Source organism: Callithrix jacchus, chromosome 6 (genome assembly GCF_049354715.1).
Source record: "Callithrix jacchus isolate 240 chromosome 6, calJac240_pri, whole genome shotgun sequence".
Classification (NCBI taxonomy): Eukaryota; Metazoa; Chordata; class Mammalia; order Primates; family Cebidae; genus Callithrix; species Callithrix jacchus.
In genome coordinates, this window is record NC_133507.1 from 120,531,041 (window position 1) to 120,553,101 (window position 22,061).

General features: G+C 38.2%; 1 protein-coding gene across 1 annotated transcript in view; it reads left to right on the top strand.

The window, feature by feature from the left end:
* LOC144576761 (uncharacterized) overlaps positions 1-22,061 on the top strand; it is a 51,178-nt gene that overhangs the window by 16,602 nt on the left and 12,515 nt on the right. Inside the window, exons 2-5 of the mRNA XM_078329027.1 lie at positions 7-71; positions 5,055-5,137; positions 5,906-6,085; positions 6,203-7,790. Coding sequence (XP_078185153.1) covers positions 7-71; positions 5,055-5,137; positions 5,906-6,085; positions 6,203-6,261 — 387 coding nt within the window. The 3' untranslated portion in view covers positions 6,262-7,790. The remainder of the gene's footprint in view (positions 1-6; positions 72-5,054; positions 5,138-5,905; positions 6,086-6,202; positions 7,791-22,061) is intronic.

Sequence of the window (22,061 nt, forward strand, 5' to 3'; positions counted from 1 at the left end):
TTCTAGCTCCAAAAACCCAGGAGGCTCTTAAAACTCCTCTACCAACACCTCCCTTCCCTGAGAAAAGTAAGGCAAGATTTTCATCGTTTGGAAAAGAGAAAACATACTGTATAGTGTGATACACTATACCATAATGAACAATTGCAGGTTTGAGTTTTTGTTTTATTTTTTTGAGACAAGGTGAGAACTCTGTCACCCAGGCTAGAGTGCAGTAGCCAGATTATAACTCACTGCAGCCTCGATCTCTTGGGCTTTGGCAAGCCTCCCAGTTCAACCACCCGAATAGCTGGGCCTACAGGTGCACACCACTACGCTTGACTAATATTTTTAATTTTTGTAGAGACAGGTCTCTCTATGTTGCCTAGGCTGGTCTCAAACTCCTGGCCACAAACTATCCTCCCACTCGACCTCCCAAAATCCTGGGATTACAGGTGTAAGCCACTGCACCCAGCCAATTGTGAGTTTTTTGACCATGAGAGCCTACATGCAAACACACACACACACACACACACACACACACACACACACAAAGAGAGAGAGAGAGAGAGAGAGAGAGAGAGAGAGAGAGAGAGAGATTGATTTATTTACTTCTTTGGTAACAGAACTCCAGTTTCTTTTTTAGGAAATCACCTGACTCCTTTAAGAGAGATCTGGCAATTAAGATGTCCCTGTTCCCCCAGCCAGTGAATAAGTGCCTGACCCAAGGTAGATCAGACAGACTGCATTCCTGAGCCTCTGAGTCTTGAGCACAGCATAGCAAGGACAGGTGGGTGCTTACGCTGTCTAGAGGCAGTGACTTGCTAATGCTATTAGTTCCTACTACCCAGAATCTGACTGTCCTGAATCCTGAACTTTTCCCAATATGATTCTTCAGTCTTACTTTTGCTTCTTTATCTCTTCCACATCTTTCCCATTAATTTCTCTTTTCTTAACCTAGCCAAAGTTCAAAGTTCATTATTGTTTACAATTAGAGGTGTCAATCAAAATTTTTACCAATTGGGTCATCTGTGGGGGAAAGCAGTTATCAGTTGAAACATCCCCCTCTCCCAGAAGAATGTATGCTGGCCAGGGTGCTTGCCAGTGGGCTATTTGCAAACAAAGAGCTTTTACTGAAGATATTAGATCCCACTGTTCTGCTTATTTTATGAATAATGATATTTTTCACCCACTAAGCTGTACCCATAACCATATGCTACAAATAAAAATGATGATGTTAATGAGAGCCGATGAAAGAGATTCTATCCAACCAAGTTTGGGTAAAAGGACTAGTAAGACACAGGAGATAATATTGAATAACATGAGTGAAAAAGCTGCATGATGAGGTTTACATTATAGGTAGTTTTAAGATCCATAGAATCCTAGAGGTTCTTTGGTGATGCCCAAAGATACACGATCCATGACTTGAGAAAGATTGTCCTATGATGGAAAAAAGCACTAAGAATACAGGATTGGAGGAAGGTTTCCTCTATTTATCAGTATGAGTTAAATCATACTGATAAATCCCTCATTGACTTTTATACATGTCCCAGGAAATTAGAATGAAGTCACAACATCCCCACTTAAATAATGGGATCTTGTGAATGATCAACATCTGGTTTTCTGTAAAGAAGGCAAAACTGTATCACATTAAGATATGATGCTGAAAGCTAACAACAGGCCTGGGTAGAAATGTAGGTATTAACAGAATGTGATCGAGGTCCAGTGCGGGGGCCTATAATCCCAGCACTTTGGGAGACTGAGGTGGGTGGAATACTTGAGGCCAGGAGTTTGAGATCAGCCTGGCCAAAATGGCAAAATCTCTCTACTAAAAATACAAAAACCAGTCAGGTGTGGTAGCATTTTCCTGTAGTCCCAGTTACTTGGGAGGCTGAGGCAGGAGAATTGCCTGAACCCAGGAGGTGGCAGAGGTTGCAGTGAACCGAGATTGTGCTACTGCACTCTAGCCGGGGCAATAGAGCAAGACTGTGTCTCAAGAAAAGAAAGAGAGAGAGAAAGAAAGAGAGGAAGGGAAGGGAAGGGAAGGGAAGGGGAGGGGAGGGGAGGGGAGGGGAGGGGAGGGGAGGGGAGGGTAGGGTAGGGTCTAGGTCTTCAGCCTCCTTTCCACTACACAGCCTGAGCTTGGCACCACATAATTCAATCATATAAAATTATATAATAGTTGAAATTCCTCCAATGCACCATGCTGATCTATGCCATGCACATCCTCCATACTTGGAATACCCTTCTTCCATGGTCTTCTAGTTCAAGAGGCATCTCCATGCACACTAGAAAAAGACACTCCTCACTCAAGACACTGAATTTTCCTCTGTTGGAGAATTGTTGAACTATACTAATCTTGTTAACTTTGAAAACTCCTGTTTAAAATATACTGATTAATAATGTCTTCGATATAAACAATTCCCCTTAGTTGAACAGCACCAAGGCTGCACACACATCCTTGGTGGTTTCGGATAACAAAATGTCTTACAAAGTTCATTTGAGAAGCCTTCCCTGGGTGCGTTCCCATTCTGTTTGGAATGCCGGTTTCATAGTAACACCTATTATATGGTTTGTATCTGTTCATGCATATGTCTGCTGTCCCCATAAGAAAGGGAAGACACTTTGAGAAAAGGGATTGCCTCTTGTTAACCTCTGTAGCTCCAGCAACCAGCAAAGTATTGGCAAATGGTTGACATTCTGTGATTTATTGTTGAAGAAATGAATCAAGAAATGTTCAGCCAGGTGCAGTGGCTCATGCCTGTAGTCCCAGCACTTTGGGAGGCCGAGGTGGGTGGATCATGTGAGGTCGAGAGATCGAGACCATCCTGGTCAACATGGTGAAACCCCGTCTCTATTAAAAATACAAAAAAAATTAGCTGGGCATGGTGTTGCATGCCTGTAATCCCAGCTACTCGGGAGGCTGAGGCAGGAGAATTTCCTGAACCCAGGAGGCAGAGGTTGTGGTGAGCTGAGATCGCGCCATTGCACTCCAGCCTGGGTAACAAGAGCAAAACTCCGTCTCAAAAAAAGAATGAAAGAAAGAAATGTTCACACATAACACCCAGTGTAGGGCCTTGCACATAAACAGCATTTATTGAACTAAACTCTCAGAAACAAAACTTGGTGGTATTGGGACTTTTACATCCTCCCGTTTGATATTGTTGGGGTGGTGTGTGTGTGTGTGTGTGTGTGTGTGTGTGTGTTTTGAGATGTTAGTGATAAAATACTAATTTCTAAGTGGGGATATATTCAGTTTTTAATACTGTGCCTTGCTAGTAGCTAACAGAGTAGATGCTCAATAAACATTTGCTAAATGAATAAATGTGCCTGCAGAATGAGTCAACGAGTGAATCAGAGCAAGGAGAGTGTCATCATCATTCTTCTTTACAGACTGGAAATACTGAGACTTCTTTTTTTAATGAAGTGTGGAGCTTAGAGTAGTTGCTAAGTCTATTAGCATCATGATAAATGTTTGAGGAAATGTCTTTTTCCCTAATAGAAAAATATCTCTCCTATTGAAGATGTTAAAGGTAGTGATATAGGGAAAGACAAGAGTCCATAATATTAGGTGCAGCATAAAATGTTGCCCATGAAGTTAAAGGATTTTTTTCTCAAATCTTTTGAGTAAGATAACATTTCCGAGCAGACAGCTAATAATCTAGTACATTGATTAAATGTACATTTGGCTTTTTGTATTGTGACATCGCAAAAACACTGACTAGCAGAGATAACTTGCAATTTTTGCTGCACTCCACTTGTGCCACAAAAGATGCAAGGCCATAAAAATAGTCTTAAGCAGAAATTTTGTTTTAAAGAAGAAAATCAATACCCAGAAACTATTTCTGGGTCATTCCAAATGGATGCACCTTCAGATCCCATTCGTGATAATCATCATGAAGGATCTCATTTTGTTCCACATACACTATTCACTAGGCCTAGAGAGTAAGCTAAAACAAGAAGGCCTAAAGGAAACATGCTTTCTGGTTAACTTTGAGACAACCCAAATTCCTTTATAGAAGACCCAAAAATTCCAATTTCTCAAGGTTTCACTGGCTTAAATTGGTGCAGGATCAGCAGACTCTAATAGTATATTTGTTAGTAGTGTCAGGGAGGCTTCTTAGTGACAATAACTTTTAAAAGCATTTGCCTTAGGTCTGATGGGAAAGACCATGTCTTCCTCCATATGTGGTTCACGCAAAATGGGCAATGAATGTCCATGCTCGCTGGAGCCAGTAGACTTTTCCAGGCTGTTTTACACATTGGGCATAAAATGCATAATATCTGGGGCCTATGCAATTTCTGAGGACCTGAAAACAGTTTAAAAGGTGAAATTACCAAAAAAAAAAAAGCATTTATTCTGAATGCAAAAAGGGCAAAACTAAAATTAATAAATGTTTTATTAAATATCTCCAAAATGTAATTCCATGCCAACTCATTGAGTGTTAAATTTAGAATTCATAAAATTTTCATTATATTTGAAAGCAATTTGTAGGCTAGATTTCATCATTTTGTAAGTGATCAAGAAATCATAGTGATTTTTAAGTTAGGTAGTATTCATAACCAAATAGTTTTAAATACAAAATTATAATAATAAACATTTTTTTCCAGACACAGTGTTGCTTTGTCACCCAGGATGGAGTGCAATGGCACAATCTTGGCTCACTGCAACCTCTGCCTCCTGGGTTCAAGCAATTCTCTGCCTCAGCCTCCTGAGTAGCTGGGATTACAGGCACACGCCACCGTGTCTGGCTAATTTTTTTGTATTTTTAGTACAGACGGGGTTTCACCATCTTGGCCAGGCTGGTCTGGAACTGCTGACTTTGTGATTGACCCACCTCAGCCTCCCAAAGTACTAGGATTACAGGCGTGAGCCACTGGGCCTGGCCTCAATTTTTAAAATGTATAACAATTATAAGTAATATAAAATGTGGATACATTTTAATATATTTGATATCTTGAGCACTGGAGGAAAAATTGCATAGAGAAGATTGCCTGGGGCCTGCAAAGGTGGTTCAAATCTGCAGAGAAGGACCCAGAACCTAGACACATCTTCGTTTCTTGTTCTTTTCTTGCAGGATCAGCCCAAGGGGCAGGAGGCAGCAGTGCAGGGAGAAAAGAGTGCTGGATTTAGAGTTAGACACCCAGGCTCAAGTTCTAGGTCGGCCCCTTCTTTTGTTATATAACCTCTGGGGCTGAGTCTCTCCACAGTTAACAGGCTCTGTCTGCAAAAAAAGGGGTGTTGAGGCGATAAAATGAGGCAGTATATAAAATTGCACTAACTACTCATTTGTAGGGCAAAGCAGGCTACTATCAGCAATTTCAGATGAAATTTAATTTTCATCATAATTTAAGAAAGCATTTTGCAAAGCATAAATAACCATAGGGATTAAGACTCAAAGGGAATTAGAAAGGAAAGAAAAGAGATGGAGAGACGAGATTCTGGTAAGTGTCCAAGTTTGGTGTGAATAGCAGTAACGGTTAAGGAAGCACAGCCCAGTAGCTTCTAAGTTTCTTATAGCCAGAGGCAACTCTTTGATTCCTGGTCTGGCATCCTCTGTGTCAACAATTATGTTCCCTCTTCAACATTCCCGAAAACTGTTGTTACTTAGAGGTCTGTGTAGAACCTTTATGTATTCCAAAAGCAGAAAAACATATTACTTAGAACCCTTGTTTTCCCCACTCCCATCCTCTTTCCTTCAAAGCACATGGAGAAAATGGGGTTTGTATGGTGGGGGCAGTAATGTGCTCTCCCAGAAATTTCCAGTTTTACAAGCTTGCGTTTAATTTGTGGACTAACAGATTCAGGATTTCCAACAGCCTGTAAAATTATTTTCTCTTCCATCTTCGTTTAAAATGCCACAATTTAGGCAGATGATGACAATTTGTATTTTGCCTGGACACACTTTCTTTTTCTTCATCATTTAAGTTTGCAGTTCAGAGAAGAGAAGCACAGTCTTCCCAGCTTCATTTTATTCACAGAAAAAAAGGCACCCCTGGGAAGTACCTGACAAAACCCTGAAGAGAGAAGAGGCTCTGCTGTGGTTTGAATGCATCCCCCAAAATTCATGTGTTGGAAACTTAATCCCCAATGCAGCAGTACTGGGAGGTGGGACCTTTAAGTCTCGAGGACCCTATCTTCATGAATGGATTAATGCTATTATTGCAGGAGTGGATTTGTTATAAAAGTAAAAGTTCAGCCCCCTTTTATCTCTCTCTCCCATAGGATGCCCTTTGCCATGTTATGATGCTACAGGAAGATCCTCACCAGATATCGCCCCTTGATCTTCCCAGCCTCCATAATTATGAGAAATAAATTTCCTAGTTTGGTGCATTCTGTTATAGCTGCACAAAGCAGACTGAGACAGGTTGCTTCACTTATGGTGATGAAGGTAATTTCCTTATGACTTTATCAAGTAAAAATAATAACTACAGGGCTAGAAATTTTTAGATAAAAGGCCAGTGGGTATCACAGGGAGCTTTTCAGTTGGCCATCTTGCCAGAAGGGAAAGACTTTCCTTCCTCATTCTCAAAGCTTCCTGAAGGTGATGGGTCAAAGAATTTTCCAAGGGACTCTAGACATTCTAGAATCCCCTGGGTCTACACTTTCTAGGTTATGGGAGAGGGAAGAGAAAACTAAAAGGTAAAAAAGGGAAGGATAAAGGGGAATCAGCTCTTTAGTCCCCTAATTCCCACCAGGTTGTGGCTCCTGGCTGCCAAGGGTTGCCTGTGAGTGGTTCTCCAGGCATGAACTGTGACCACCCTGCTATAGATTAATCCTTTCCTATTCCAAAGTTGGTCCTCAGTATACTTAATGAGGGAGAAATGGGATGTGATTTTTTTTCCTTTCAGAATCACTCTAGTATGATCTGCAGAATGATTAGCATGCCTCAGCCTCGGTTGGGATATCATGGCTTAAATTATTCCTATTAGTTTCCAGCTGACCTTGGAACACAAGCATTACATCTGATTTCAATGAAACTTTAGACTTTGTTGTTCTCAGTCAACTAATGAAACAGTTGAACCTTCCCATGACTTGTGGTAATTATAATAAAGGGTAAGTATTATCACGAATAATGCAAACTGATTTACAAGATGACAAAGTGATGTTCTGGAAGTTGTGCACAAAGACAAAATATGAACTGAACACTTAAAAAAATGTAGTGCCATCCAAAAGGTTGATGCATTACTGCCAAAATACAACCCCACCTGACAGTATTACTTATATACAGTGAGTTTTGGCACAACTCACTGGTTACAAGAAACATTGTGTTAACAAGAAAGGCCACTTTAAAAGTCTGTTTGATACTCAAAGCTCTCAAGTACACTCTAAACGTTTAAACCAACACTCCAAACTGATTAAAGCATTTACGGAAAATAAAAGTGTTTTGCCGGTGGGAAAAAGATGAGAAACCTTGGTTATTGTTGCTTGTTTTTATCAAGGTGTAAAACAAAAACCCCAAATTTGACAGATTTCCCAGTTCTAATTTAGTTTTATGAGGTTAAGAGTTTATTCCCCAAACAATTTATCCAAACTCAATGAGTTTTCAAATCACATATAATGAATTTCCTGGCCTAGGAAAGGGATGGTGTCCTCTTTATGGTTATATTCCTAGTATGGAATATAATTCCTGGCACATAACAGATGCTTAATAAATGTGTAATGAAGGTGGAAACTGTGTATAATTCACTTTGAAGCACATCTATCAACTCATCATATTTAAATAGTCATTTCAGAGATGTTTCATACACTCTGTTTTCCAGGACTAAAGTGTCATATCTCAGCTTTTTGCCCCTTGATCCCCATATGCCTGGTAAGATCCTCTTCATCTTAAAATCACTTTCTTTGAAGTTTCCCCAACCTGATGCCCAACACTCTGGAACCAAACAGTCTCAGTTTGATTTCTGGTTCTGCCACTTAATAAACTTTGCCACCTTGATGAATGACTTGATTGTTTTGTGCCTCAGTTTCTCCATATGTGAAGTGGATCTTTGTGAGGATTCGGTAGGTTAATGTGTATCATATGATGATCACTAAATAAATGCTAGTTTTTACTGCCTTGATTACTTGTAATGTATTGCAAATTTTTGTTTGCTTGTTTTCCTTTCACTCAATTACAACTCAGAAAGTAGGACTTCTGTGCTTTTATCTTTGTACTCCCAGGTTAACAAAGTGCAGACTCTGAACTTGGTAAGAAAGCAATACATTTGCTTTGACAAATAAAAGTAATAAATACTCCAAAACCAGGCCATTTCCTAGGAGGCCAGTGAGGCCAATCTTTTTCTTATTCTTTAGGGATGTCCTTCCAGTTACAAAAGACCATTTAGGTTAGAAACCAGTAAATTCTACAGCCTATGATACCCCTGGGTAGGAATAAATTAGAGAGATTTAATCTTCACCAAGAATTCTGAAATAGCCAAAGTTTTACTTTGGGCAAGCTTTCTGTAGTGAATACAAATTGTCTTGCAGTGTGATTTTGCCTTTAAGAAATATTTTTATTTCCTCGTCATTATTTTGAGCAAATTTACATCATTCTTAATTGTATTTCATTTTCTGAATGAAAGTCACCTCCTTCCCTACTTGTACAACCAGGTCTGAGAGAGAGAAGATTTCTGGGTACACACTTTCTTCCCAAACTATCATTGATTGGAAGAATCTGTTTTTTTTACCAACTTTTAACCACATTTTAAAAGCTTGTACAAAGTGTTTCCCCAGTTTCTGTTTTAAGTGATGTCATTCCCCAAGAACCTAATATTCAAAGAAAAATCATAATAAAAAAATGTACTTTTAGGCCACAAAACACAGCAGCATAAAACTGAAACTATTTTGTTGTTTCTAGAAAAATAATTGCTTATATACTGAACAAGAAGTTGGTGTTAAACTCTTGCATTAGGTTTAAAAATATAGATGAATTTACAGGAAAATATCAAAGAAATGCATACAAACAAAGCTGGCCTTGGATAAGACAAAATTATGACCATTACAAAGAAATGACTATAGTTTGGGAAACCCTGGGCTCGAGGATGTTGCTGGGGTTACTCAACTGTGCTATGAGAAATGGAGAGGATTAAATCCTGGAGGTAGGATTTCCCCACCAGACTCTCCTCTCTCTGCTTCTTCTAGGGTCTACCTGGGGAAACACAGTGGTCATACCATTGATTCATACTGGAGGTCTTGAAAGTTAGCTGTCATCATGGCCTTCTTCATACAAGAAAGCATGAAACAGATCATTAGCCCAGCCTTGTTTTTTCCTCTTTGCTGCAGCAGGAGAACTGTAATTTTTTATGACCTATATGCAATAGTCTTTTCTATCAGCTGAGGGAATTCAAGGTCTTAGTTGATGGTTAGTTACTTTCATTTTTTTCCTGTTATGGAAAGGAACCACCAAATTACCCTCGTGAAAAGCAGTTTATTATTTAACCATAGGAGAATCACAAACAAAGGAGGTCTCTTGGATCACTGAGTTCACCACTCTCCAGAATGTGACCCTTCCACTCCCAAATAACCGAAGAATTATGTTTAGTTCTTTGCCCACTCCAGTTTTCTGAGTTCCAATACTGCCTTCTAACCAATGCTATACCAGTTCACAATGTCACCAGTAGAAAAGTCATTTTTTAAAATTTGAATTGTATAATATATTTAAATCATTATGTTCAAAGTATTTTGGACACTGATAAACGTTCCTCAGTAGACAAATGACATTACTTACAATATGCACCATTCATAGTTAAGATGGTAGGAACAAAGATTATAAGCATCTTGGAAATTAGAAAATCCTGAGGAAATTGTAAGAACTATAAGCAGCATAAAAGATATCGTAGCATCCTAATAAACAGGTTTTTTGAAACAGGAATCAACTGAGTTACCGAAAAGTTAAAAATGATACTTTTCTTGCACAAGAGGAATCAGATTATACCTACTACACTATAAACCATAGAAACTTTATTTTATTCTAATATAATTTTTTTATATGCCAGCAAAATTATATTATAATTTATTTGAAATAATTTTAATAAAATAATTATAGAATATGGATCTTAAAAGAGCTCATGATCTTAATGAGATGACTTGAGACATTTGAATTATAACACATAATACTATTGTTTTTCCACTGGTTGCACTTTCATCATATTCATTGATGTTTTTCACATACATTGTCTAATCTAATATAATCTTTGAAAAGCTGCAGATATGCTTACTACTGCTTTCTTCCTCTCTCTTTTTTAATATATATATATATATATATATATATATATATATATATATATATAATTGCACTTTAGGTTCTGGGGTACACATGCAAACTATGCAGGATTGTTGCATAGGTACATACATAGCAATGTGATTTACTGTCTCCATTCCCCCATCACCTGTATCTGGCATTTCTCTCCATATTATCCCTTCCCAGCCTCCCTACCCCTCTACTGTCCCTCCCTGATTCCCCTGCTACAGACCCCAGTATGTGATTATCTCCTCCCTGTGTCCATGTGTTCTCACTGTTCAACACCTGCCTATGAGTGAGAACATGTGGTGTTTGTTTTTCTGTTCTTGTGTCAGTTTGCTGAGAATGGTGGTTTCCAGATTCATCCATGTCCCTACAAAGGACACAAACTCATAGGTTTTTTATGGCTGCATAGTATTCCATGGTGTATATGTGCCACATTTTCCTTGTCCAATCTATCATCAATAGGCATTTGGGTTGGTTCCAGGTCTTTGCTATTGTAAACAGTGCCACAATGAACATACGTGTGCATGTGTCTTTATAATAGAATGATTTCTAATCCTCTGTACATATACTCAGTAATAGGATTGCTGGATCAAATGGAATTTCTATTTCTGGGTCCTGGAGGAATCACCACACTGTCTCCCACAATGGTTGAACTAATTTACACTCCCACCAACAGTGTAAAAGTGTTCCTATTCCTCCATATCCTCTCCAGCATCTGTTGTCTCCAGATTTTTTAATGATCGCCATTCTAACTGGTGTGAGATGGTATCTCAATGTGATTTTGATTTGCATTTCTCTAACGACCAGTGATGATGAGCATTTTTTCATATGTTCGTTGACCTCATAAATGTCTTCTTTTGAAAAATGTCTGTTCATGTCCTCTGCCCACTTTTGAATGGGCTTGTTTGTTTTTTTCTTGTAAATTTGTTTTAGTTCTTTGTAGATTCTGGAAATTAGCCCTTTGTCAGATGGGTAGATTGCAAAAATTTTTTCCCATTCTGTTGGTTTCTGGTACACTCTAATGATAGTGTCTTTTGCTGTACTGAAGATCTGGAGTCTAATTAGATCCCATTTGTCTATTCTGGCTTTTGTTGCCAATGCTTTTGGTGTTTTAGTCATGAAGTCCTTGCCCATGCCTATGTCCTGAATTGTTTTACCTAGGTTTTCTTCTAGGTTTGTTATGGTATTAGGCCTTATGTTTAAGTCTTTAATCTATCTGAAGTTAATTTTAGTGTAAGGTGTCAGGAAGGGGTCTAGTTTCTGCACATGGCTAGCCAGTTTTCCTAACACGATTTATTAAACAAGGAATCCCTTCACCATTGCTTGTTTTTGTCAGGTTTGTCAAAGATCAGATGGTTGTAGATGTGTGGTGTTGCCTCTGAGGCCTCTGTTCTGTTCCACTGGTCTATATCTCTGTTTTGGTACCAGTACCATGCTGTTTTGATTACTGTAGCCTTGTATTATAGTCTGAAGTCAGGTAGCGTGATGTCTCCAGCTTTGTTCTTTTTGCTTAGAATTGTCTTGGCTATGCAGGCTCTCGTTTGGTTTCATATGAAGTTTAAGGTGTTTTTTTTCCAGTTCTGTGAAGAGGGTCATAGGTAGCATGATAAACAGTCTCAGACTGTCTCATAGCTAGTTATCCATCTTGCTCCCCCACTTAGTACACACAGTTCCTGAGCGCCTACTCTCTGCCAGTCCTGGGACTGGGCTAGGAGATATGCAGCAAAGGTAGATCCAGTTCCTAAATGGCTAGGCCTCTATGAAACAAGTTATTTGTACTTTTTCTTTTCTCACAAACTTCCCACTGTTCTTTAATATTCTTAGGGCCAGCTCTAGGCCACATTGGGAAGTGGAGGTCCAACAGCTGTGTTGGGGAATCTGCTTCATCTCCATATTTTTTCTGGGGCTTCCAGTGCCCCACACAGGCCCCCTACAGACCACCCACCACACAGGATAGTCCCTATTGCTTCCAGCCCCTGTTCTCGAATACCTGATATCAAGTATTCCTGGTGATAGTACATTTACTTCGCATTTTAAGCCTTCCCTCTGCTTGTGAATAGAAAGTCTTTGTGTGCTATTAGAGAAAGGAGACTTTTTCAAGAGTTCAAAATCATATTTCACATTTTACCTGCACAGAAGTTTAGCCTAGTGGGAGGGGTAAAATGGAAAAATTGTTTGATTATGGTCAGAAAACCTTGTTTCAACCCTGTCACTAACTAGTTGGACAACCCCCAACAAATCATTGAACCTTTCTGAAGCTTCACTTCCTTACCTCGTAAAATGAGACTGCTGCTCCTGACCTCATGATTCCAGGGATGTTCCTGAGTCCAATAAGACAGTGTTTATAAAAGTGCTCTGTCAATTGCCATGTGCTATACAGAAGTAAGGAATTCATGGCACAGTGTCCTCTGGATGAGAGGATACTTGCTTCCTGTGGAACCACACCCTGCCACACACATCTTTCAGGCTGCCATTGGTTCTTTGCATTTCCTCATTCACATGAGGAGGTTCTAGAGAACCCCTGTAATGTTAGAAATAGAACAAGAGACTACATTCCTGCTCCCAAAAGCAAAAGCATGGACTGTCTTCTCCATCCATGTGCCCACTCCAGCTCTTAGGCTGCAAGTGTAAGCATTGTGAAGTCTGAACAGATTCCAAGGAAGACCATTCTAAGGTTCCTAACCTGGGCCTGTGATGCCAGGGCTCTGTGGATGAGTTTTAGAGGCAAATCTCTTGGAGTGGTTTGCAAAATTGTGTGTACATATATGTTGGTTTTTTTTCTGTTTCTTTAAGAAAGTATTCATAACTCAGTTTTTAAAAATTATTTTTAATTGACACATAACTGTACCTTTATGAGATACAATGTGATATTTTGATATACGCATACAATGTGTAATGCTGAAATCAGGTTAATCAGCATTTCCATCACCTCAGACATTTATCATGTCTTTGTACTGGGAACATTCAAAATCTACTCTTCTAGCTATTTGAAAATATACACTAAATTGTTGATTTTAGTCACCTTATAGTGCTACAGGAAACTAGAACTTATTCTTCCATCTAGCTATACTTTTATATCTGTTAACCAGCCTCTGACTGTTTCCCCTCAACACTTCCAATCTCTAGTAATAAATATTCTACTCTCTACTGCTATGAGATCAACTTTTTAAGTTTCCACATGTGAAATTTTTCATTCTGAGACCTCCGTAACTCTCCCTTTTTCATCTGCCAGGTCAAATGACAACGTTCCATGTATTGGCTCCTCCAGCAGCCAGAGTGGGGATGGTGATGACATAGAAGCAGAGCCTTTCCATTATCTGTTGTATATTCTGGAAATAGCCTCTGTTCTGAGTCCTTCTCAGTTCCCAAAACCCTAACTACAAAGCTTTGGGCAAAAATCACCCATTTCCTTTAAAGAGTGATTTTCTGGCTTTAGCCCAAGAACAAAAGTTCCCACTGCTGGCTACTTTATGGTGGGATTGGGTAGGGATGCTCTTTTAAAGGAATAACCTGGAACTAGCCACTCTTACCCTTTGCCTTTAGTGATTTTGAACATGGAGCTTTCCTGGGGCTCATGAGAACATCCCATAAGTATTCTTGTTATCTTGGGCTATGGTTTCTTCTGCTCTGTCTCTTGTCTATTGGGTCACATATGTTTTCTGTATTCTAGGAATTCTTTAACATTTTTGACAAACACATGTTTTTCACCATTGTTCTGCTTTTATTACAAGAAAATATTTGCTGTTATTTCAAATGCATCTTTTAAGGAATGAGGAGGTAGATGTCTGTACTCAGTCTGACATTTTTAACTGGAAGTTAATGCCCAATTTTAAACAAGGGTTATTTCAAGCAAGAGTTCCTAATGGGAAGACAAAAATCAGGTTGCTTCTGAGTTGTCTAAGTAACAGGGAAATATATAAGAACCTTAAGAATATAAACCATCTCCTTCTCCTGGACATTGCATGAGCCCTTAATAAACAATTGTACTTAAGTTTTAGAAGCACAACTTAGAAGGACATAGAAATGTTAGAGAGGCCTAAAAGGATATAATAAAGATGATTGGAGGCTTAAGTAATAGGGTATTTGAGGAGAAGTAAACAGAATTAGGACTATTTATCTTAGCCAAATAAAATTTCAGATTCTCCTAATATAGTAAGGTTTTATATGCATAAAGTGTTCATGTGCAGATCAAATTTTCTGTATCTCTATTAAGGCCAAAATAAGTAGAAGCTGGCTTTAACTGAATAAAAAGAACATTAGGTGAAATATAAAAAAAAGGCTTTCTGAATATTAAGGTTTTTAACATTGGTAATGGAATACCCAAGGAAGGTACAGAAAACAGTCCTCCAATTTTTAGAGAAAGAAAATGGGAAGAATGACTTAGTTGCAGCTCTATCTGAAGATAGGAGCCTACATTAGACTCTGTCTCTGCGGCATTACGGTTCTCTGAGAGATTAAATTGTGGTAAGTCTTTGGCACAATAGACCCAGATCATGAGGTTGTTAATAAAGCTGTAAGCATGCATCTCTTCCATTATCGTTGTAATAAGACAAAACTCACGAGAAGTCTGAAATGGTAATGTATTGTGTTGGGGTACTCTGCCAACTATTAAAAACATCATATTTAACTTTTCCATTATAAGCTTGAGCCTTATTTGGAAGTTGTCTTCTTCCCATAAAGTCTTCCCAGATAATGTTTTCCCAGCAATACTTGATAGGGCAGCCTAACACATGCCCTTGTTATTTCTAAACCCTAGGCAGTTTATTGTTCTCTGTTCAATTATCTCTTGAGGTACAATTTTCCCCCCTTATTATTTTGATGGAATTGTCAATAAGGAAAAGGGAAGAAACGAAAAACTAATTTTTGTAAGGTTTATTTATTTCAGCCAAATAAAATTTCAGATTGTTCTAATACAGTAAGGTTTCAAACACATAAAGTACTTATGTGCAGGTCAAATTTTCCACATAGCCATGAAAGCCATAATAAGTAGAAATGGACTTTAAATGCAGGAAAAAAAGCATTAGGTAAAAATACAAAAATAACTTTCTGAATGTTAGGGTTTTAAGCTTTGGCAAAGAGATACCAAAGAAAAGAATATAAACTAGTTCTCCAATTAAAAAAAAAATTGGAAGGGATGGTTTAGTCATAACATCTGTCAGTATTTCAATGATAGAGATTTTTCAAATTTTTACAAGGCAGGGAAACCTAGTCCTGTCTTTGTACCTTGGAAATGTCATGAAGATGTTACAAATTAGAAGTAAGGTTGTGGAGTTAACTTGCTGGTGTTAATAGCCCCAGTTTGCTTGCGTGGGGGTTTGCATGTGTACCTGCTTTGACTGGATTTGCGGGATGGAGGTGTAATGAATGAAATGGTAGTTCAGTTTATACAAGTGTCCACAATTTGGTTAGGGACTACATTAACTGGGTTTATCTGGAGGTATAAAACCCAAAAGGTCAATAAAGAAAGACTTCATTCATTCACTCATTCATTTATTCACCTCGCCTATTTTTTTCTTTCTTTCATTATTATTATTATTATTATTACTGAGACAGAGTCTTGCTCTGTTGCCCAGGTTGGAGTGTAATGGAGTGATCCCAACTCACTGCTCTACCTCCCAGGTTCAAGTTATTTTACCCCCGTCAGCCTCCCAAGTAGCTGAGATTATAGGCACCTGCCACTACACCAAGCTATTTTTGTATTTTTAGTAAAAATGGGATTTCCCATGTTGGCCAGGCTGATCTCAAATTCCTGACCTCAAGTGATCTGCCCACCTCAACCTCCCAAAGTGCTGGGATTACAGGTGTGAGCCACTGTGCCCAGCCTTATTTTTTTTTTCATTTAATGTAGTTACTTTACTTTTTTGTTTTTAATTTGTTTTATTTCCATAGATTATTGGGGAACAGGTGGTGTTTGCTTTCATAAGTTAAGTTCATTAGTGGTAATTTGTGAGATTTTAGTGCACCATCACACCAGCAGTATACACTGCACCCTATTTGTAGTCTTTTATCCTTCATTCCCTTCCCACCTTTTCCCCTTGAGTCCCCGAAGTCCATTGTGCCATTCTTATGCCTTTGCATTCTCATAGCTTAGCTCCACTTATGACTAAGAACATACGATTTTTGGTTTTCCATTCCTGAGTTACTTCACTTAGAATAATAATCTCGAGTTTCATCCAGGTTACTGCAAATGCCATTAATCCATTCCTTTTTATGGCTGAGTAGTATTCCATCATACCACAGTTCCTTTATCCACTCGTTGATTGATGAGCATTTGGGTTGGTTCCACATTTTTGCAATTGTGAATTGTGCTGCTATAAATATGGATGTGCAATTATTATTTTTTGTTTAACGATTTCTTTTCCTCTAGGTAAATACCCAGTAGTGGGATTGCTGGATTAAATGGTAGTTCTATTTTTATTTAAAAAAACTTCCCCACTGTTTTCCATAGTGATTGTACTAGTTTACATTCCCACAAGCAGTGTAGAAGTGTTCCCTATTCACTGCATCCCCACCAACATCTACTGTTTTTTGATTTTGTGATTATGGCCATTCTTGCGGGAGTAATGTGGTATCCCATTGTGGTTTGGATTTTAATTTCCCTGATCGTTACTGATGTTGAGCATTTTTTCATATGTTTGTTGGCCATTTGTATATCTTTTTTGAGAATTGTCTATTCATGTCCTTAGCCCACTTTCTGATGGAATTGTTGTTTTTTTTTTTTCTTGTTGATTTGTTTGAATTCATTGTAGATTCTGGATATTAGTCCTTTGTCTGATACATAGATTGTGAAGTTTTTTTTCCTACTTTGTGGGCTGTCTGTCTACTCTGCTGACTGTTCCTATTGACATGCAAAAGTTCTTTAATGAACTCCCAGCAATTTATCTTTTTTTTTACTGGATTTTCTTTTGGGTTATTGGTCATGAAATCCTTGCCTAGGCCAATGTCTAGAAGGGTTTTTCCAACATTATCTCCTAGAATTTCTACAGTTTCAAGTCTTAGATTTAAATCCTCAATAGACCTTGAGTTGATGTTGGTATAAAATGAGAGCTGAGGATCCAGTTTCATTCTCCTAAATGTGGCTTGCCAATTATACTACCACCATTTGTTAAAAAGGGTGTCCTTTCCTCACTTTATATTTTTGTTTGCTTTGTTGAAGATTACTAGGCTGTAAATATTTGGATTTATTTTGGGGATCTCTATTCTGTTCCATTGGTCTTATGTGCCTATTTTTATACCAATACCATGCTGTTTTGGTGACTATGGCCTTACAGTATAGTGTGAAATTAGGTAATGTGATGCTTCTGGATTTGTTCTTTTTGTTTAGTTTTGCTTTGGCTATGTGGGTTCCATAAGAATTTTAGAATCTTTTTTTCTAATTCTGTGAAGAATGATGGTGGTATTTTGATGGGAATTGCATTGAATTTGTACATTGCTTTTGGCAGTATGATCATTTTCACAATATTGATTTTACTTATCCATGATTATGGGATGTGTTTCCATTTGTTTGTGTCATCTATAATTTATTTCAGAGGCATTTTGTAGTTTTTTTGTAGAGGTCTTTCACCTCCTTGGTTAGGTATATTTTTAAGAAATTTATTTATTTATTTATTTTTTTACTTTGCAGCTACTGTATAAGAGGTTGAGTTCTTGATTTGATTCTCAGCTTGCTTCCTGTTGGTGTATAGAAGAGCTACTGATTTGTCTAAATTAATTTTGCATTTGGAAATTGCTGAATTCCTTTATCAGTTCTAGCAGCTTTCTGAAGGAGTCTTTAGGGTTTTCTAGGTAAATAATTATATCATTAGCAAACAGCAACAGTTTGACTTCCTTTTTACCAATTTGGATGCCCTTTATTTCTTTCTCTTGTCTGATTGATCTGGCAAGGACTTCCAGTACTTTGTTAAGAGGAGAGGTAAGAATGGGCATCCTCATCTTGTTCCAGTTCTCAGAGGGAATGCTTTCAAGTTTTCCTCATTCAGTATTATGTTGGCTGGGGGTTTGTCATAGATGGCTTTAAGGTATGTGCCTTGTATGCTGATTTGCTGAGAGTTTTAATCATAAAGAAATGCTGGATTTCTTTGAATGCTTTATCTGCATCTATTGAGATGAGCATGTGATTTTTGTTCTTAATTCTGTTTATGTGGTGTATCACATTTATTGACTTGTGTACGTTAAGCCATCCCTGCAACCCTGGTATAAAACCCACTTGAACATGGTAAATTATCTTTTTTATATGTTGTTGGATTCAGTTAGCTAGTATTTTGTTAAGAATTTTAGCATCTATGTTTATAAGGAATATTGGCCTATAGTTTTCTTTTTCAGTTATGTCCTTTCCTGGTTTTGGTATTAGGATGATACTGGCTTCATAGAATGATTTACGAAGGGTTCCTACTTTCTCTATCTTGTGGAATAGTGTCAATAGGAATGGTATCAATTCTTTAAATGTTTGGTAGAATACTACTGTGAATCTGTCTGGTCCTGGACTTTTTTGTTGTTGGTGGTGGTAACTTTAAAATTATCATTTCAATCTCACTGCTTGTTATTGGTATGTTTGGGGTATCTAATTCTTCCTGATTTAAGCTCGGAGAGTTGTATCTTTCCAATAATTTATCCATCTCTTTTAGGTTTTCTAGTTTATGCACATAAAGGTGTTCATAGGAGCCTTGAATAATCTTTTCTATGTCTGTGGTGTCAGTTGTAGTAGCTCCCATTTCATTTCTCATTGAGCTTATTTGGATTTTCTCTCTTTTTTTCTTGGTTAATATTGCTAACGGTCTATCAATTTTATTTATCTTTTCGAAGAACCACCTATTCATTTTATGTATTTTTTGTTTGTTTGTTTGTTTGTTTCAATGTCATTTAGCTCTTCTCTGATCTTGGTTGTTTCCTTTATTCTGCTGGCTTTGGATTTGGTTTGTTCTTGTTTCGGTAGTTCTTTGAGGCATAACCTTAGATTGTCTGTTTGTGTTCTTTCAAACTTTTTGATGTAGACATTTAGGGCTATGAACGTTTCTCTTGGCACCGCCTTTCCTGCGTCCCAGAGATTTTGATAGGTGGTGTCACTATTAACATTCAAAGAATTTTTAAATTTCCATCTTGATTTCATTTTTGACCCAGTGATCATTCAGGAGCAGGTTATTTAACCTCCATGTATTTGCATGGTTTTAGAAGTCCTTTTGGGGTTTATTTCCAGTTTTATTCCTCTGTGGTCTGAGAGAGTGTTTGATATAATTTCAATTTTCTTAAATTTATTGAAGCTTGCATTGTGGCTTATCATATGGTCTATCTTGGAGAAAGTTCCATGTGCTGAATGTATATTCTGTGATTGTTGGATGGAATATTCTGTATATATCTGTTAATTGCATTTGTTTCAAGGTACAGTTTAAATTCATTGTTTCTTTTGTTGACCTTCTGTCTTGATGACCCGTCTAGTGCTGTCAGTAGAGTATTGAAGTCCCCCACTATTATTGTGTTGCTGTCTGTCTCATTTCCTAGGTCTGTTAGTAATTGTTTTATAAATTTGGGAGTTTCAGTGTTGTGTGCATATATGTTTAGAATTGTGATATTTTCCATTTGGACAAGGCCTTTTATCATTATGTAATATCCCTCTTTGTCTATTTTAACTGCTATTGCTTTAAAGTTTGTTTTGTCTGATGTAAGAATAGCTACTCCTGCTCACTTTAGGTGTCCATTTGCATGAAATGTCTTTTTCCATGCCTTTACGTTAAGTTTGTGTGAGTCCTTCTGTGTTAGTTGAGTCTCCTGAAGGTAGCAGATGGTTAGTGAATTCTTATTCATTCTGCAATTCTGTGTTTTTTAAGTGGAGCATTTAGGCCATTTACATTCAATGTCAGTATTGAGATGAGAGGTACCATTTCATTCACTGAGCTATTCATTGCTTGTACACCTTAGTTTTTTTGTTATTTGTTTTTGTTTTCTAAATTGTATTTTTGTTTTAAGGCCCTGTGAGATTTATGCTTTAAAGAGGTTCTGTTTTGATGGGTTTCCAGAATTTGTTTCAAGGTTTAGAGCCCCTTTTAGTAGTTCTTATAGTGGTGGTTTGGTAGTGGTGAATTCTCTAAGCATTGGTTTGTCTGAAAAAGACTGTATCTTTCCTTCATATATGAAGCTTAGTTTCACTGGATACAAAATTCTTGGCTGATAATTGTTTTGTTTGAGGAGGCTGAAGATAGAGCCCCAATCCCTTCTAGCTTATAGGATGTCTGCTGATACATCTGCTGTTAATCTTATAGGCTTTCCTTTATGGGTCACCTCATGCTTTTTCCTCGCAGTTCTTAAGATTCTTTCCTTTGTCTTAACTTTATATAACCTAAGGACAATGTGCCTAGGTGGTGATCTTTTTGCAATGAATTTCCCAGGTGTTTTTGTGCTTCTTATATTTGGCTGTCTAGGTCTGTAGCAAGACTGGGGAAGTTTTCCTCAATTATTCCCCCAAATCTGTTTTCCAAACCTTTAGATTTCTCTTCCTCCTCAGGAACATGAATTATTCTTAGGTTTGTTTGTTTAACATCATCCCATACTTCTTGGAAGCTTTGTTCATATTTTCTTGTTCTTTTCTCTTTGTCTTTGTTAGATTGGGCTAATTTGAAGACCTTGTCTTCAAGCTCTGAATTTCTTTTTTCTGCTTGTTGAATTCTATTGCTAGGACTTTCCAGAGCATTTTGCATTTTTATAAGTATGTCCATATTTTCTGAAATTTTGAATGTTTTTTATTTATTCTATTTCCTTGAATGTCTCCCTTCACTTCTTGTATCATTTTCTGGATTTCCTTGCATTGGTCTTCACCTTTCTCTGGTCCCTCCCTGATTAGCTTAGAAACTAACCTCCTGAATTTTTTTTCAGGTAAATCAGGGATTTCTTCTTGGTTTGGGTCCATTACTGGTGAGAGTGTGATTTTTAGGGGTGTTAAAGAACCTTGTTTTGTCATATTACCAGAGTTGGCTTTCTGGTTTTTTTCTCATTTGGGTAGGTTCTATCAGAGGGAAGGTCTAAGGCTGAAGGCTGTTGTTCAGATTATTTTGTCCCACGGGGGTTCCCTTAATGTAGTTACTCTCCCCCTTTCCCTATGGATATGTCTTTCTGAGAGCTGAGCTGTAGTGATTGTTTTCTCACTTTTAGATCTAGCCACCCAACAAGTTTACCAGGCTCCAGGCCAGTACTGGGGGTTGTCTGCACAGAGTCCTGTGATGTAAACTGTCTGTGGGTCTCTCAGTCGTGGATAACAGCACCTGTTCTGATGGAAGTGGCAGTGGGGTGAAATGGACTCTGTGAGTGTTCTTAGCTTTAGTGGTTTAATACACTATTTTTGTTCCACCTGGGCTCCTGCCAGGAGATGGCACTTTCCAGAGAACATCGGCTGTATTAGTATAAGGAGGAACAGGTGGTGGGCAGGGCCTTAGAACTCCTGAGTATACGTCCTTTGTCTTTGGTGGGTAGGGAAGGGCCACTGGGTAGGGATAGGGATAGACATTTCTGAGCTCAGACTTTCCTTGGGCAGATGTTGCTGTGGTTACTGTTGGGGATGGGGGTGAGGTTCCCAGGTCAATGGAGTTATGATCCCAGGAGGAGTGCGACTGTCTTTACTGTGTCATGGATGTTATTAGGAAAGTGGGGGAAAGCAGTCACAGGCCTCACCCAGCTCCCACACAATCTGAAAGGCCAGTCTCACTCCCACCATACTTCCCCTAACAGCACCAAATCTATTTCCAGGCAGTGGGTGAGCAGGGCTGAGAACTAGCCCCAGGCTACCCACCTCCCAGCTGTAAAAGCAAATATGGCTTTCCTTCTTCCTCTGCCTATAGAGTCTGCACACTGGATTCATGCCCTCACCAAGTT